Consider the following 18880-nt stretch of genomic DNA (forward strand, 5'->3'; position numbering starts at 1 on the left):
TACTTTGCCTTGTGAATGCAAAAAATACTGACAATAATAAATGCTTCTTTTTTTGGCAATACTAAATGTTCCATTTAGAGGATTTATCAGCAAGACTGAGCTGGATGGGGGAAAAAGTGTCTTAGAGCACATTCAAAATTACTTCAAAAAAAGTAAGCATTTAATTTGGGTTGAGAATTCAGTCTTCCTCTCATCTAGTAAGAGCATATTTTATGGGAATCCTAGGGCTCCAAGTGTCTGATCAGTTTTTCAATGTTGCCAATTTACAGGCAAAAACCTGATATGAGGCATTTACAGGCCTATCTACTTGTTCCACACAGCTGCATATTTTAGAAGAGCATTCAGTAAAGGACAGACATTAATTTTAGATGCACTTCAGAAGAATGAGATCAGCTAGAGTCAGATAAGCAAGCAGAATTTTGATCCTTCTCTAAACTTTGTTTGAACTTTTGCTCAAATCAAAATGAAACAGTATAGGCTGGGACACAAAGTCTCCAAAATCTTCACCGTCATACTGAAGATAAAGGAAGCTGGTATCTGCATCACTTTATCCAAATCTGGTTTTCCCAGAAAAGCATTGTGGCACTTCCTTGTGCATCATTTTCACACACCAGCTTTAGCACACTATAAAGCACAGTGGACACATTACAGGCATATTAATGCCACTTTTATATCATGCACTTCTTGTGAACATTTCAAATGTTTTATAACCAAAATGTATGTAATTCCTTATGAAAGCAACTCTTCATCTTCAGTGCATTGAAAGGAATTAACAATTTCAGGCCTGTGGAGTTCAGCACAAAAAGTAAATATTTATCTCTACTTTCTGGAAACAAAATCAAGACGGTCTGCAAAGGATTTAGGCACAGGTGGTCTCAGTGTCAGAGCTGAAGTTCAAACCCAGGAACACGAGATACGTGTGTTCACTGTCAGCCATAAATTCTGATGCATGTCTCTTCCACTAACTAAAGCCAGGTAATAAACATATTATGATCCTTTCTAGTAGCCAGCCACTACAGAACACGATTTTCATAACCTATTTCTATGTTTTTTCCTTCCATAATTTTTTGAGCATGCTAAGTGCTTTATAATCATAATGTCATTTACTTATTATTATTTTTTCTACCTCTCCTCCCTCTGCTCTTAGTGTTTTTCCTGTGTCTGTCCTAACAATTTCAGCAGCTGTTTCAGGCCAGAATATTTGCTGGCAACAATTAGGAAGCATTCATGAAATCAATGAAAACATGTTTAAATGATCCTACAGAAATATATGCCACACAGTTTTACTCTAAGATACAGAAGTTTCAAAAGTAACTCAGAATGCCCAGAGTCACTTGCTTCTCTCACCAATGTGACATCCATTTCTAAATTCAAATCTAGAAACAGAAAGAGCCAGCTGGACCTCCCCAGGGGTGAGAGGCTGGGATTGCAGCCTTTCCTGTTGTGCTTAAAGGTGTTACAATCCATCATCTCTTAAGATATCTGCAGAAAAACAAGTGTTCTGCTTAAACAAAGGTTTTCCAAATTGCATTGACAAAAAATGATTTGACACAGAGAAATAGTATTCCAACAAAGCACTAGACTAAAGCTCCAGAGATCTAGGTTCAGTTTGTAGACATACAACAGACTTTATGTGTAACCTTATTAGCTTAATCATTTTGTTACTACACTAGCTGCTTTGGTAGCAGAACAAATATGAAAGGGTTTTTGAGGCTGATTTTTTCCCTTTATTTAAGCCATTTATTTTGAAAGTCAGACCTTTCTTTTACTCTGCCTTATTTCAAGCACAGAGTTGTAACAGATGCTGTTGAAATAGCAATAGCAACATGATTGTGAAGAGAAATTTATTTTTTTTAACATAAATAAAACACTTACATGCATATACAAGGTCATTCTTAACATTTGAAAGAGTATCCTAATATTTTAAAAATCATGACTGAAAAAACAGGCCCCATAGGGCAAAAAAGTGTTTAAACCTTCATGGTCTGAAATTGTGTTCAAAGGTAGCCCATTTCTCCCAGGATGCAAGACTTATTTATCTGCCTGACTCAGTATCATGTTCATTAACACATTTTATGATATCATTTTCCTGGTATAATAGGAAAATTTTCGAAATAGACATATCCATCCCACAAGTTCACTTAGGCTACATCTTTGTGGTTTACTTGGCAGGGCTGTGGACTCATTTGGACTCGATGATCTTAAAGACCTTTTCCAATTTTAATGATTCTATGATTCTAAGCCCACTTAGTTCATGATAATGTCAAGGTGAGATTCCCTTCTCCTACAGGCCAGATCACTGCTGCTGCATGGATGTCTAAGCTACTTGTCAGCCTGCTCCTAAACTATTGCTATTTACAGTGCTTGTACAGTAAAGCCACAAATTTCAGTTTTCCTTAAAATGGTACACAGTTGAATGACAGTTTCAAGAGAGAGCAACAAGCAGCTCAGGCATCATGCAACAGAAAGGTAGAACAACTGCAGTCAGCCCAGGTGGTATTGTGGCTACTTATAATCACAATCTTTGTTTTTACTTTTTGCATAAGCCAGCACAGACAGGACACAGGAACAAGCACAAAACCACAGATGAAATGCAGAGTAAATTTATTTTCGTTACCTCACCAACCAGGGGATCCCTGAAGCAGCACTTGGGCAGAGGCACACAAGTGCAGACACAGGCACTGCAGAGCTTGGTCCATGCTAGCGCATTCACCAAACCTGACGGTTTTCCCTGTATTTCTGGGGATCGTGCAGGCATCATTTACCGCTGTGCTTTGATCTTTCTCACAGCAGGGCAGGAATCTCAAGCATGTTCAATAGGGTACCTCTAAGTCTATCACAGGCCCATGTTACCTAAACAGATGTTCTACCTGACCGATACACAAGGCCAAAGAACAACTAGTATGACATAGCTGTTTTTCGACACCCCCAGCTGCAAGTCACTTGAGCATGTTTACAATCCTCCTCAAAAATCTTCCATTATTTTCCCACTCTTTTCCATTTATCACCAGTATTTACTTCATTTCACAAAACACTCTTTTGGGCATTTTTATTTCTACTGATAAACACTGACCGTGTATCCTACCATAGCAGAGTCTTCCTGAACTCTCATACAACCTTACCACATGCAAGCTATGGAAATACGGGTTCAATTGAAATCATTTAAGTGTATACAGCTGGTTAATAAATTATGGAAGGAAAATGATTGGTAAAACATTTTTAAATTGAGAATGTATTGCAAATTCAGGAACTCAAGGAATGGTCCCAGTTATGAATCACAAACTGAATCTGAGTCAACAATGTGATGCTAGTGCAAAGGAGAAATTTTCTGAAATGAGATGCCAGTAATGCCAACATATCAAGGGCAACAATTTCATTCTGCTTAGTACTGATAGAATTTGTAACTTTGCATTCAGTCTTACCATGCTTCAGGAGAGGGATGTCTATTAGATAGTCCAACCAATAAGCAACAAAACTGAAAAGCACTTTAGACATTTGATCCATTAGGAAAAGCAGTGGATTTGAGTTTGCTGGTTTCCAAGGGGAAAAAAACTATACTCTGGGTAGACATGATAACCACCTTTCAACAAGTGAAAAGCTATTCAAAGGTGACAGAAAACCACTCCTCTCCAAAGACAAGAAGAAATCAGCTTATCTTGCAGAATTTGTGAAACTGCAAGTACAACAGCAAAAAGCACATTCAGCTTATGTTAAATATTCAGAAAAATCTATGAAGAATGGTGAAACACCCCACTGTCAGACTGCAGAATCTCCTACAGTGAAGGATTAACAAACAGGTCTGGCAAACCTCTGATAGAGATGTTCCTAGTATGTTTGATGTTGCCTCAGAGCACACAGTTAAATTACTTGATCTTTGACATTCCTTCCAGTCCTATATTCTTATGAACCAATGCTACTATTATTTCCAGAAAGCTTTTAATTAATTCCTTGAACTCCCTTTTCTCCTAAGTCTTTTATATTTACTTTTCTTCGTTGCTCTGTCACTCTATGCAAGAACAGACTGCTCCTCATCTGTAGACAGCTCTGAAAAGTTATGTGTGTTATGGGAGAAAGGTGACAGGCACTCACTAATGACAACCACAAAGTTTCCATGTCAGTGACTTAAACTCACCCAAAAAGCTGTGCCAAAACGTGAGCTTTGGTCTGCTTTTGCCAACTCACGAGACCTGTAATTTACTGTCTAAATAATACCCATGTCATCGGACTGAAGCCTTGTCTTTTGTTGCATGAACTCCAACAGAGAAAGGAAATGTAGCACTGCCCTCCGAAAGAACTGTTTCAACAATGAGGCCATAAAATACATACAATAACATACACTTTTGTTCTGATCACAAATACTAAGATGGAGTAAGCTCTTTCAAATGCTTCATAGCAGTTTTAATTAAAATAAAGCTAGCAATGGTGATTTTCATTTTGACAGTCATAATGAGGGATCAGTTTGTGGGTGGTTTTACAGCATGAATAGTCATCTCAAGTTCAGGTTTCACATAATGTTTGCCTGAGTGTCTCACAAATAAAAAAGCAGCAAAGATATGAACCTGAGGCCCTTCACACTTTTCTTCTTATTTTTCACCCCAGAAAAATGATAGAATCTTGGCAAATGGTGACAATTAATTATTAGCAAGAACTCTGTGAAGTATCAGACAACATAGTACCCACTGTAAATCCTGGAAGGCTTTTGCATTTAAACACCAATTTATCATATGGTAGATTTCAAGAATGTATTTGGTATAAAATTTTATCTTTTAAACCTCAAAGGATATTATCATGACAAAAATAATGTATTTATTTGAAAAAGTCCTTCTGTGGAGTATTAATGGCACCCTAAAATAGCAATATAGGAAACACTCTGTATTTTTCTTTTTTAACTTAAAACTCCCCAAGCTCAGTAACACAAGTGAGAACATTTTCACAATTATTTGTCCTCAGAAATTAACACAACTTAATTTTATTTCAGCTGGACAATAAAACACTATTTTAACTGAAATTTAATGACTTTTTGACACACTTTGAGAATGTTTTTGCTTCTGCTGGGCAAACATTATAAGTAGATTCCATGTTGTGTGTTGTTGCCATATAGACACAGAAAGAAAATATTCCCATGATTAAGCACTACTGAGTGTACTGAGTTTGCATGGCAATGTTTTGGTAGTGGGGGGCTACAGGGGTGGCTGCTGTGAGGAGCTGCCAGAAGCTCCCCCCATGCCCAATGGAGCCAACGCCAGCCGGCTCCAGGATGGACCCGCCGCTGGGCAAGGCCGAGCCCATCAGCGACGGTGGTAGCAGCAGAGGGACAAAGTATTTCAGAAGGGGAAAAAGTTGCTGTGCAACAGCAATGTCAGCCAGAGAGAGGAGTGCGCAGGTGTGCGAGCAGCAGCCCCGCAGACACCCGGTGGGTGCAGGCAGGGCCGGAGGGGCTCCAGGCGCCGGAGCAGAGGTTCCCCCCCAGCCCGCGGTGAAGGCCGCGGCGAGGCCGGCTGTGCCCTCAGCTCATGGAGGTGGTTTAAGATTTGTTTTTTTATTTTCTCATTATCCTACTCTGATTTTGATAGGTAATGAATTAAACTAATTTCCCCAGGCCGGGTCGGTTTTGCCCCTGTCGGTACTGGCTGAGTGACCCCCCTGCCCTTATCTCGACCCATGGGCCGTTCCTTACATCTCCTCCCCCCTGCCCAGCTGAGGAGGGCACTGACACAGCCGCTCTGGCGGGCACCTGGCGCCCAGCCACAGTCAACCCACCACACTGAGACAGAGCAATTTAGGAAAAAATACATAGGAAAAGTGCAATGCTTGAATTGACACCAGCATTAGAAGCAAAAGACATCCAGGACTCAAATGCAATTACAGCCACTGCATGATTGTTCTTTCTTTTTAATACTCTTTTATTTTTAGTCCCATAATTGATTAAATCATACTGAAAGACATTCTAAGGTTTATGGGATTTTTAAAAATCTCTTTTTCCTTCTTAAGTTTCAATGAAGAACAAAATTTAAGCTTAACTGCCAGTTGTCAGACTATGAAGCAGAAGAATTGCTGCTGTTCTACATTAACCACATCTTTTAGCTTGGAATATTTGTACTGCAAGATCCAGCCCAAGTCCACTTCATCATTGGCATAGGAAGATTACTTAAATTATTAAATTATTAAAAACCTCAATAGACTCTATGTTTTTTTACACAAGATACTTACAAGATCTTTAGAGAGACCAAAATATTTGAGTTTCAGCAGAACCTGACAGCCTGACCAATTTGAGTCTTTGCAAATCACCTTCTTAATCTTTCACAGTTTCCAAGTGAAATGGGGATAATAATAGCCATCTTCCTCAAAGGAATGGGTATATAAAGATCAGTAAAGCATTATAAAATTAATGACTTTTAGTACATTAAAATTATTTCCAGGTGTCTTTGCTGTTTCCTGTTTCCTACCTGACGCCATGTGTTCCCACAATCAGACGTTATGTACATCTCTTCTTTGTACTCGACCAGCTGGGACCCCAGGTTACCTGTCACAAAACAGGAGGAAACAAAGGTTGCATCCACATGAGCCAGAGAGATTGGATCTAGTTCTGATGCCAGTCAGAGTAAGAAGTTTCCAGGTCAGAGCAAGAACTAAACACAGATGATTAGCAGGCTTACTTCATTTCTGGTAGCACCAGATAAATCCTTTTGAAAACATGTAAGTGCACTTTTAACTTCTTCCATTACATTGCTAGCTATCCATAGGTGGGAGCAATAAAGGCTTAAATCTAATATTGAAATGCAGAGGCCAAACCAACATTTTAGTTTTGTTGCTGCATGCTGAAATATTATTATAAAAGCACATATATTTAAGATACAAGTCTGAAACACTCATAAACTCAGGAGCCATACCTCAACCTTAATCACATTCTGTAAAATTATTCACCTTGAATTTTTAAAATCAGGAATCTTTGATCTTTAAGACTTTATGTAGTGGTAGCAAAATCTAGCATCTGGATAAATACATAACACCTAAAAGAGGGCCCGGGGGTTTGAAAAAGTGTGTAAATACAAAAGAATCTAAAGCAGAATCACTTGATTTACCTAAATATTGACCAGGAAAATACTGAATATTTTGACAAAAAATGCTGAGGAGTAGCAGCTAGTATTCAGATTGCTGCAAAGCAAACAGAAGTGTTAAAACAAACTTGTGGAAGATGACCTTAGCAGATGCAATCCAAAATACTGAGATCTCCATAATTTAACATGCAGTATTTAAAATAGCGAACTATTAAATTATCAGGCAGTTTACAGCATTCTAGGGGAGAAGCAATCATAGCACAATATTCCTTCTAAATTATATCCTGTAGGGGATTTTGACATAAATCTATGGTTTGCATGTTTTTACAGTAGAAATGAGAGAAAAGTTATCAGATCCTCTTAAGTAGAAGAGATGAGGAAAGAATACACTTGAGATTAGGATAGCAGTATGAAATTTCATTTGTGTGTTATATAAATAGTTGTTTTTAACCACCAAAACAGATCTGTTTATGCAGAGCGTGCTCACTAGTGCTGAAAGGTTCCTGAGAGGAATGATAGTGTTTGCTGCCCAAAATACACACTTTATTTGGACCATCAAGATTGCATGTGCTCCGCTGTTTAATGGTATAACTCTACATTATTTAACTCTAAGTGCAGCATAGACAGTATTAGGATATTTATGTTGACTTTATTTATATATTATATATTTATTTAGTCATATCACATATATATATCATATATAATATATGATAACATATATTTACATGATATATATTTATATAATATATATGATGATATTTATGGTGCATTTATAGGAGTCAGTGCCTGTCTTTCAACTGCATGTAACATTTCAGAAGATGCCACTGCCCCTTCTTTTCATCTTTTCATCTTTCCGACCCACATCATGCTTTCTCATTTACCAAACAATTCAGCACAGATCTATTTGGCCATGTCATTTTGAAAACAAGACCTTATTTCTGTAGGCAATGAGAAGATTTGATAAGGTCAGTACAGTATGGATGAAGGTGGTGTGGACTGAACACCAACTTAGGAACCGGCTTGTATGGATGAAGCAGATGTAAGTCCTGTAAGATTAACAATGTGCCAAAACCAGCTTAGACTCAAAGTGCAGGGATGACCCTCATGACTACTATTGGATATGACAGCATTTGTGCCAAGAAAGAAGGAAAGAGAAACAGATAACTGTGAACAGCTCCTATTATTTCCCTGCAAAAACCTTAATCTTCAAAAAACATCCTACCCTTAAGTCAGCACTGAGGTTGCAGGGTGCTTGCCTGCCAGACGTGTGGTCTCACCTTCCCACCACTCTGCCTGCTGCCTTGGTCCATGTAGCCAGCATAGCAAAAGGGCTACCGTAGGGCTTCAGGAATGGTTTATCATTCTTACATAAGGCTCTCTAGCTTTAAGAAACAAAGGGCCTAGTGATACCAGCAACCAAAATGAAATCTCCATGACAGAAAGTTACAGCCACACCATCAGCATTAAGAACAAAGGACCATAGGCCTAATAAAAGGTTCAATTTTTTTAGAACAGATTCAAGTTTTGGTTTTATTGTGTCCCATAGTCCTTGGAAAATTACATCTTTTGGTTACAACCATGTTGCATTCATTTAGGCAGGTCTTCCAGTATAAAAGACAAAACTCCAACAATGAAACATGATTAAGTTGTGAATATTATCTAATGAGACAGTTCCATAATGAAAGCTTCACACCTTAAGTTGTGTGTACACATTTTTTGTACAACATTCAGTTGTATTTTCTCCCCAAACATAGGTTTGTTTATATCTAATTTGGTTCATGGCCATTTTGAACTTAATAACACTTTGAATCCTAAAAACCTATGTGATCAAAGATCAGGAAAAATATTCTTATTTTCCTGTTTCTCACAGATCTCGTCAGGAAATAGGACCACATCCCATCAGCTTTGTGTAGCAAAGATTAATCTGGTTACTAGGAGATATGAACATGAAATAAAGGAAGGGAAGGGAGATTTGATTTACGTTTTATACAAAAGAAATTCCTTTTGCTATTCTTACCTTCCTCTGTTTAGTTTTCACTGGTGTATGTCTCTGTGAATGGGTATATTCTTGTGCTTCTGCAATTTACTTACAGAACTTTTTCTTTGGAATAGCTGAGGATAGAAATATTTATTTGCTTGCTAGAATCTAAAGTATTGCTGTCAGTCTACACCCTTCTTTGCACAGACACCCTTAATGAATGCATTGTTAGTTTTGCTCCTGGAAAAATCCTGTTTATTCCACCTCTCTTCACCATTTACTGAAATCTACTTGCATAAGTAGGTCTTTATTTTGAGAATTACCATGGATCTGCACTTTAAAAAGTATAGTGGTAAATTGCCTTAGCTAATGGAGAAGTAGCCTTTAAACTAAACAGCAACAACTTGTGCTTCATTAGAAACCCTTTTATATCCAGCTGATACAGTAATGACCGAAAGATATTAGCAGCAGCTCTGTAATTGCAGTTCTGTAACAAGGCAGACATGACTTCTCCTATTTTTGGTTTTACCTTTATTGCTTTTTCTTGGTAAGTGAGCAAAAGGAATTGGTGGACTCAGTTATAATCACAGAGAAATGCCATTCTGTCAAAACCCACAACTGATGACAAACTTGGCATAGAGGCTGGTGTACTGCTTTGGGAAAAAGGACTTCATTGCTTTTTGAAATTTGAAAGTAATACACCCCCAAGCCAAGGGTGAAACCCCAGAATTGGCACATGCAGGAGCTTCTGATTGCTGACATAATGTTCTTGCCCATTAATGGAGGTTGTAATTTCCACTACTTCCAGATTTTTTTTGGATATTAAATGATATTACATAATTTTTCAAACTTTATAAAGTCAAGTATTCAAGCACATAAGAGAACCCTTTCTGTAAGGAAAGATAAAACTTCTCAATTTAGTTGCAGTTTTCTATGTAGGTACCGCAGACAACATCTTGCTATAAAACAGTGTCAGTGGATTCAGAAAGAAAAAGCAGGTGAGGCAACAAGCAGGAAACCTGCATCACCAACGGAGACAGGGAGGATCTGGCAAAGCACAGTGGGTTATTTGCAGTGGGAAGCGGCCACACAGCCAAATCTTGGAGGTGACAGGCAGAAGGAAATTTCCACAGGAACACATAGGGGTATTTAAAGAATTTGTTAAACCAAGGATATCTTTGAAAGCTGTTAGCCTGGAAAAGTAGGACCAGAATAAGTCTGTCAAGATTTTAGCAGACTCACCACAAATTTATTTGTAAACCTTTCTATCTGAGATGTGTCACATAAGAGTTATGGGGTTTGTCTATTTAAAGAGTTACATTGTTTTAACCTTTTTTTGTGTGTGTGTGTGTGTGGTTTATGTTCTAATAAATAATAAATTCAAAGATTTGGGACAATCTGTCCTTTCTAAGATTTTAAATGCAGTGCCTAATTTTAGGCTCTAGCTACCTTGCAGTGTGTCACGTGACTGAATTAAGCCAACTAACTAAACAAAGCACATGTAATAGTAGCTTGTAAACCCTTTACAACAGCCCCAATTCACATCAAATGAAATGCTAAAAATCCGAACATTAATAACATTATAAACAAACAACTGCAAAGTCAGAGGAGCACTCAGAGTAGAGCTGAGGCACCCTGAAAGTTTCCGTGCCGTATCTGAAGAGAATTATGAACCATATTTGTGGTGAGCATGGCAGCCAATAACACATGCGTACAACTAACAACACGATCAAGTGATACAGAAGGTGAGAAATGGCCAAATTATGCTGGAAGCCAACACTTTCAGCATGTAAATACCATTCCCACTACATCCTGAAGTGTTTGGGCTGTACTGCACACCCACAAACATCAGTGTGCTGTTATCCTGGTGAATCAAAATCTGCGCTCCTTATTACACCTGTAAATATCTGCAGGAACTCCTAACGCATGCCACTACAACATGGAACTTTTCCCATCATTTTAGTGGGTCTGTGTTACGTCTTGAAATCCACTTGTGGTAACAAGTAAAGGTAATTAATACACTGAAGGCAATTCAGTTCATACTGAAAAAGTTACTGCACCTGGAATGGGTAATCAGCTGCAGGCTTGTGCTGTTTTTTTCTAGGGTAGAGCTAATTTTCTAATAATAGCTGGTATGGGTCTGTTTTGGATTTGCACTGTAAACAGTGTTGGTAACACAGGGATGTTTTAGTTAACGCTGAGCAGTGCTCACACAGAGTCAGGGCCTTTTCTGCCTCACCCCACCTCACCAGCAAGTGGGCTGGGGGCACAGGGGGGTGGGGGGTGGACACAGCTAGGACAGCTGGCCCCATCTGACACAAAGAATATCCCGTACCAGGCTACATCATGCTCTGTAATAAAATGGGGGGGGGGGGGGGGGGGGAAGTTGTCAGGGGGCCACTTTGGGGGGACTGGCTGGGCATCAATCAGTTATCAGTGAGCAATTGTTTTCATTTGCACTACTTGTCTTTCTTGTGTTTTATTTCTCTGTTATTTTCCTTTTCATTTTAAAAAATTATTTTCCCCAAGTATTAAGCTGTTCTTATCTCAGCCCACAAGTTTTCCCACTTTTACCCTTCCAATTCTCTTCCCCAAATTTCTGCTGGGGGATAGAGGCAGGGGGTGAGGTGGGGTGGTGAGTGGCTGTGTGGTGCTGAGTTGATGGCTAGGGTTAAACCACAACAAGGCTATATTAGCCAGAGCTAATACATAGTATTGAAATGGTAGAATGTTAACAAGACTTTTTGATTTAAATGGCCTGAAAACTCCTCTGACACATGACACAGAATGTTTTGCCATTTAGTTTCAAGAAGTTTTGTCTGTAATACAGAAGCTTCTCAAGTTTGTCTTACATTATTCTATGTTCTTTTTGTAGCTAAATGACAGTAACAGGAAAGAAGACCCTTCAGTTACTGCGAGTGTTTGCTTTAGCTTTACTTTCTACATTTGTCATCCAATTTTAAATATATTGTTGTTAAAGGCATTGTTAAAGGTTCATACTTCGATCCTAATAAAGGGGTGGCATTATTGCAAATATAAACGCATACATTAAATGAGGGAAGGCCAGACACTGTCCTGCAGCCAAGGCCAGTTGGCATGACCCAGCCATGTTCACACCACAGAGTGCTCAGCCCCAGCTCTCCCCAGGTCATGCTGCCTTGGCCAGAAGATGTATTTTTGTAAGGTTCCTCCCACTCCCCAAATTACCTGAAGTAACATGAGGGTTACAGGTCATGAAAATGGTGGGTTTACATGATGAAACTCAGGATGTGTGTGGCATGCCTCACATCACGATGGATGTATATGAGGGTAGAAGGCCAAGGTACGATAGTTTTGTTGAGCTATGTAGGTTAGGAGAGGTAAACCTGGCGCTGTCTTGACCATAGCACTTAACAGAAACAGTCTCATGTGCGTACCTTCTCCCAAAACATGGCCTGGGGGACCATATACACCTGAATTGTTCTTAAACACTTCCCCAAACGCTTTTGTCACCAGCAGGATACCGCTCTAGATGGATTCTTGGCCTGAATAAGTATGACTCCGCAGTTGTTACATGCTGACATTTTGTTTCTTCAATTTATGAAACAAAAGGAAACATTTTGGCCTACGTTTTGGTTCTTTTCATTAAGAACAGTAATTTTTCATTTCTGTTGCTTGCATTCTAATAAAATTTTCAAACTGTGCTTTTGGATACAGGAAATCCTCTTGCTTTTTTACTTATCCTGAGTAAAAGCTAATTTTAAAATAAGTGGGTAAAATCACACATTCCATCCATGCAGGGGTAGCAGTCCTAAAATCTAGATTAGAGGGGTACTAACTACTGTTCAACATAGCTTCCCAAGCTATTTGTAAATTTCCAAATTCCAGTTTAACAGTTGGTAGCACAAGGATGTGAAAGCACACAATGTATTTTAGTGATGACTAGAGGTCAGCCAAACTCTCTGAAAAGGTTGTATAGCTGTGAAAAACACATACTGATCTCAAGAGTAATTAGAAGTTTGTCTTTGCTCAGGCATTTTGGCAGGTTCCTACTGGGTCATACAAATATGGGAGATTACTTTCCTTTAAAATTTACTATTAATGTACATGTTTTAAGTGCTACTTATCACTGCATTTACCCATATTTTTATACGTGATTTTAGACTGCTTACTGCAAGAAGAAATAATCCCCATATGCAACACATTGATAATTCTCCTAATATGGAAAATCTTTTCCAGACACTTAAATTTAGCATACAGGCAGACACCTACTCCAACAAGAGATGTGCCTTGCCTAGATTACAGGTAATACAGTTGTAACATCCCTTCAGTCAATGCACAATAAGCTAAAATCTCATGGCTAGTAAACTTGTAGTCACAAACATTCAGCCAATTTGAGTTTAAATGTTCCAGATAAGACCTTTTTTGCCTGGCAAGCTAATGATGTGTTCAGCTGAGGGAGTGATTCACACCATCAGAATGGGGGAACATGCTGACATGAGAAAAATCCAGGTGAACTGCCCGATCACTCCAAAACGTACTGAATCATCTTCCCGTTCCCTCATGCTTCTTATAGTGGCATCCTGGTATGCTACTTTGGTGAAAAATGACAGAAAGTTATCACAATGTATTTCAGCCTGATATGACAAAAAGTAAACTGAAGTTTTCTAGCACTTCCTCAATTCAAATGAATGCGCAGAATTTACTGCTTGCTTGATTTGCCATCTGGATTGGAAACTAAGCAGACAATTACTGTAAACTAGCACCTGGAAAATCTATACTTCTCTGAACATTTTTCATAGAAAAGTCCTTTGCAAGTTTATAGTAAAAATTTACACATCAATTGACACACATTTCATAGCCGATGCTGAGAAACAGAAGCTGTTGCCAAGATTAAAATGCACGAAAATCAAATGTAAATGCAAAATCCTATTACATTTTTTAAAAGGAGCAAAGCAGTTATTTAAAAGAACACTTTAATATGCAGCTATAAAATTCAGTATTTTGTCTGTAAAATTTATATATATACATAAGCTAAAATATGTATTCCTCTGAACTATTTATGCAACTTTAATAAAGCAGAATTTTTATTTGTAAATATGAGTTTAAAAAGATGCAATTTCAACATCGTACTGAATTTTCCCCAAGTGCCCTAGACATTAATGCTGTTCACCATTCAATTATTTTTTAGATTAAAACAATATGCAGTGGTCTCTGTGGTCTGATTTTCAAGCAGAGTATCAAAACTATCCTTAAGTCACAGGTCAGGTTTATTTGGTTTGCCTGGCAATGTTTTGGTAGTGGGGGGCTACAGGGGTGGCTGCTGTGAGGAGCTGCCAGAAGCTCCCCCCATGCCCGATGGAGCCAACGCCAGCCGGCTCCAGGATGGACCTGCCGCTGGGCAAGGCCGAGCCCCCCAGCCCATCAGCAACGGTGGTAGCAGCAGGGGGACAAAGTATTTCAGAAGTGGGGAAGAACTCTACACAACAGCAACTGCAGCCAGAGAGAGGAGTGAGAACATGTGAGAGCAGCAGCCCCGCAGATAGCTGGGTCAAATCACAGCACGGCCGGCTGTGCCCTCAGCCCATGGAGCCCGCGGGGAGCAGGGACCCACCGGCCGCCCGGGGAGGGCCCCAGGCCAGGGCAGGGGGTGCCCAAGGAGGCTGTGCCCCCGGGGGGGCCGGGCTGGGGCAGGGGCAGCTTGTGGGGACCCTACCCCTGGGGGGGAAGGGGCGGCAGGGGCAGCTGTGAGGGACTGACCCCAGCCCCATTCCCGGTCCCCTGTGCCGCTCGGGGGGAGCAGGGAGAGACATCGGGAGTGAGGCTGAGCCCAGGAACACAAGAAGGGTGGGGGAAGGTGGTTAAAGATTTGGTTTTTATTTTCTCATTATCCTACTCTGATTTTGATAGGTAACGAATTAAACTAATTTCCCCAGGTCGGGTCGGTTTTGCCCCTGTCAGTACTGGCTGAGTGACCCCCCTGCCCTTATCTCGACCCACGGGCCTTTCGTTACATCTCCTCCCCCCTGCCCAGCTGAGGAGGGCACTGACACAGCCGCTCTGGTGGGCACCTGGCGCCCAGCCACAGTCAACCCACCACATTAGTTTTTCCATAACCACAAGTTTCTGTACTGTATAAGCTTCCTATAAAGTAGCCAAATTCCATGTCAAAGGGAATTTTGTTCTTTTTTTAAACTTTTTGATTGACAGCCACACTAGTCTTATTGAGAGGATGAACTTCATGGCTGTTTTCTAATTTCAAGTTCCTATCCACTTGTTAACATCATTTGTTTCTAACCCCATGGTTACGCATTCAGGAAAAAAAATCATGTTATTTATTGTCTTTTATTTTTCTCAGCTAATGAGCTTCCTTTTGTAAATATTCTCTACTTTCATCAACTTCCAAGTAGTCCTTCTTAGCATCTGCTCACTAGTCCTGAAAACTGATGAGCAGAACTTTACACATTTTTATTAATAAGGTCACTGTACAGTATTTTGCCAGAGTATTAGTATTTTCCTCTATCTGTTGGCAATTATTTACCTACTTCACCTTCAGAATACATTTCCCTATTTCACAGCACAAGGCACTGATGGTTCCCAGACACAGTGTGATCAACTGACATTCACAGATCTGTATCATCTTCAGTCATTTCCAGAAGATATGCTCTCCCTAAATCTAACAGTAAAATCCCAATAGTGTGTGATATGGCCCAAATAATCTGATTTCTGTATGTGTTAAGAACCTAGTACTTCTGTTGATTTGCATAAGATTATCCGTTTCAAGGATCAGGCTAGATCAAATTCAAGTTCATTGTATGTAAAGTATTTCTGATAAGAAATGTAAGTTTACAAGACTATCAGGTTCACCAGATAAGTAAGACTGTAACATGTGCACTGAATCCAGATGACCTGAACATCAAATAATACTAATGCAAGTCAAAAATCAAGTTGTTTTTTGGCAAGGTGATGCAGTTGCTCTTTAGGATTTTTAAGACTCCAAAATTAGTCCCTTGGCTCTGTTTGCAACTACATGGCCTTCTACCAGAGAAAGGACATACTGCACTTACTCTTGGGCAAATTTTTCCCACTTCCATACCATCCCTCCCAGCTTTTTAGCCAGCTGCTATGAGCAAGGGTGCATTCCAACCATTCCCACGACAATGTAGGTTGCTCCCAATCAATGCAGATTCATACTAGTTCAGTTCTTAATGATATCTGGATGTCACTAAAAACACTCCTTTTTCACATTGAGGAAAGCCACTGACATGTTTACCTACCCGCCATGGTAAGACAAGGTCACAGTGATAAAATCCCCCTGCATTCCAGGAAGGTATTAAGGGCAAAATACTCTTCTCTAACATGCCATTCCTAATATTGTCTCAGAACATTGCACTTAAACAACCTCCACAAAACCTAACCAAAAGAAAAGAACCCAATATCTCAATGGATATCGATTTACCACATCAGATTATAATGCAAGGACTAAGAAAAATTAAATAAAACTAATGGACTAATTAACTAAACCTCGGTGCTTAATTTGCTACTACAAGGCATTCAGGTACAATAGATTGAGGCTAAAAATAAGAACCTACATTAGAATAGCGGTACCTTTATGCAAAAAGAAGGTCCATGAGACAGAAGTTATTTTTTGACATATTGGAATTACTAACATGTGAATTAAACACCTATAAAGATGTATCTACAAGGGCACTGTACAAATTTTTAGTTTCATTTGTGTCAATAAAAACATAGCAGCAATTCACCACATAGATCTGCCTCCAGTAAAATACTTTAAACTCTGTTTACACTAGGGGGAATCTGTGGTTATATTGAAGTAATGGCAGCTATTATTCTCTTTAAACACCAAACATGTTCACCATATTATTCTCAGGAAATTTTCAATTTAGTAAGCTGTTTTTAAGAGGTTAGTGTAAACTAAGGCAGAAACTATTATTGATTGAAACCAGTCACACTTTTACAAAAAGAGAAGCAGTACAGGTGTGTTTTTCACCTAAACATATCCATAATATAAGAATAAACTAATTCCATTTAAAAAAGGTTTTAGAACAGTTATTAGAACAGCAATTTTTACACAAACACCCAGAAAATTAAATAAAATGAATAGATGAATCACAAGGACACAAAATAAAACAGCCATGTGAATATGTTTCTTGATGAGTAGTCAACACTGCAATGGAATTTTTTTCGTTAAATGCCACTTCATAATACCATGGCTCCATTTGTATGTTATAATGGAGAAGTCACATCCAGCATTGTTCCCAACACAGAGACAGATTTGCCTCTTTCACTTTATCTCTCTTTAGGAAGGAAGGAATTAATAAAAATTACAAGACAAATTATCTGTATCTAAGCTTAAAGAACAAAGGCTTGGCCACTGTTTACATCAGTTTATTGGATTTGCTGGGCTATTCATGATGGTGGAAGCCCTACGTCCCACTTCAAAAGAAAAAGAATGCGGGACAAGTCCTTCAGACACCATCACTCCTCCACACCACACCAACGGGTAAGGAGGTACTACACAGCACAGATAAGCATAGTGTATCCAGGTGACTGTTACAAATCGGTCATAGAAGACAGCTCTGGGACTTCATTTTTTTTTTATTAAATTGTTGGATCAAGAGATCACATAAAGGATTATTCTGCAGGGAAAGTCTTACTTTGCCAATGATTGTAGTATGGTATTGTTATAAACCAGTAGACTAGATATACAAAGAAATGCTGTCACATTTCAGGTCTTAAAACATAATGTCATGCACTCACCTGCCCCCATTATGAGCCCTGGTGCAGTGTCCTTCGTGTGGACTGTTCCTGACACATAGGGATTATCTGCCCAGCGGAGATGAAGGTGAAGGTAGCAATCAGGCTTGTGAGGGAAGAAGACGACAACAGCAGGTTTATAAAGTAACTGGTAACAGTTATGCTCCTACAATAATGAAATCCCAGCCAAAGCAGCTTCAGCAATGCATGTCTTCATAGAGAAAAAGAACGGCTGTTGCCCATGGAGCCAAATTCCTGTCAGAAATATCAACCTTAGCTTTCAAGAACAATCTCTGGTGATATCTGTGTAGTGTGTCACTGTCTCAACAAAAAGATTTCCAAACTCAAAGAAGTCAGGATAAAATTATTGTATAAAACACCTTTCTGACATAATAATTGCTTAAAAATGCTAACAGCAACAGCAACAAGTAAGGCGTGTTTGTTCATCCCAGGTAATTGGTAAAATGATGATTAGAAAAAACCTGTTTGTATTGAAATTCCTTTTTTAGAAAAAAGTGTTATGAAAAATAGGATAATGACTTTTGGACATCTCTCCTTGCTAAGCAACTTACTGCTTCTTGCTCTTTGTGCAGTGGCACTCAAAGGTCACATTGCTCACAGCAACCTGGCCAGGAGCTTTACCAGGAGCAGGCTGCCAGCACCGCCTGGGAGCTGCTGCCACTGCAGTCTTTCCACTCATCTCAGAGAGCTCTGGATCAGGCCCTGCAGGCTTGAAACACATAGCACAGTCTTGAACTCTTCAAAAGGGAGTGAGCAGCTTCAGCCCTCTGCTTCTGTTATGTAGAGAGGGATCAAGGCTCTGGCAGTGGCAGGACTAAAAGTATTTATTTCACCCAACAACGCAGAGCATGGAGTCCCCAGGAGCAGAGTCAGTGAGAAAAAGACAAGATTTTTGGTACGGCCTCGAAAATAACACAATATTATGCATAGCTGGCACATCTAAACAAACCAAAATAACATTATCTTACAAAAAGAAAGGACTATTTCATGCAGTGTGGTGTTTATTTTCAAGCAACTGTCAATAGTTCCCTTTAACAGGGAACCAAGGCTCATCTTGATTTAAGAT

The 18880-nt window shown here is 39.3% G+C and overlaps 1 protein-coding gene across 6 annotated transcripts in view; it reads right to left on the bottom strand.

The window, feature by feature from the left end:
- Positions 1 to 18880, bottom strand: part of SORCS2 (sortilin related VPS10 domain containing receptor 2) — a 569561-nt gene that overhangs the window by 53098 nt on the left and 497583 nt on the right. For all 6 annotated transcript variants that reach the window (XM_080373393.1, XM_080373391.1, XM_080373389.1 and 3 more), the window contains exons 11-12: positions 17797 to 17899; positions 6447 to 6523 (exon numbers count right to left, since the gene is read on the bottom strand). In XM_080373393.1, the coding sequence (XP_080229519.1) occupies positions 6447 to 6523; positions 17797 to 17899 (180 nt within the window). The remainder of the gene's footprint in view (positions 1 to 6446; positions 6524 to 17796; positions 17900 to 18880) is intronic.

This window comes from Falco punctatus (assembly GCF_963210335.1).
Source record: "Falco punctatus genome assembly, chromosome: 1".
NCBI lineage: Eukaryota > Metazoa > Chordata > Aves > Falconiformes > Falconidae > Falco > Falco punctatus.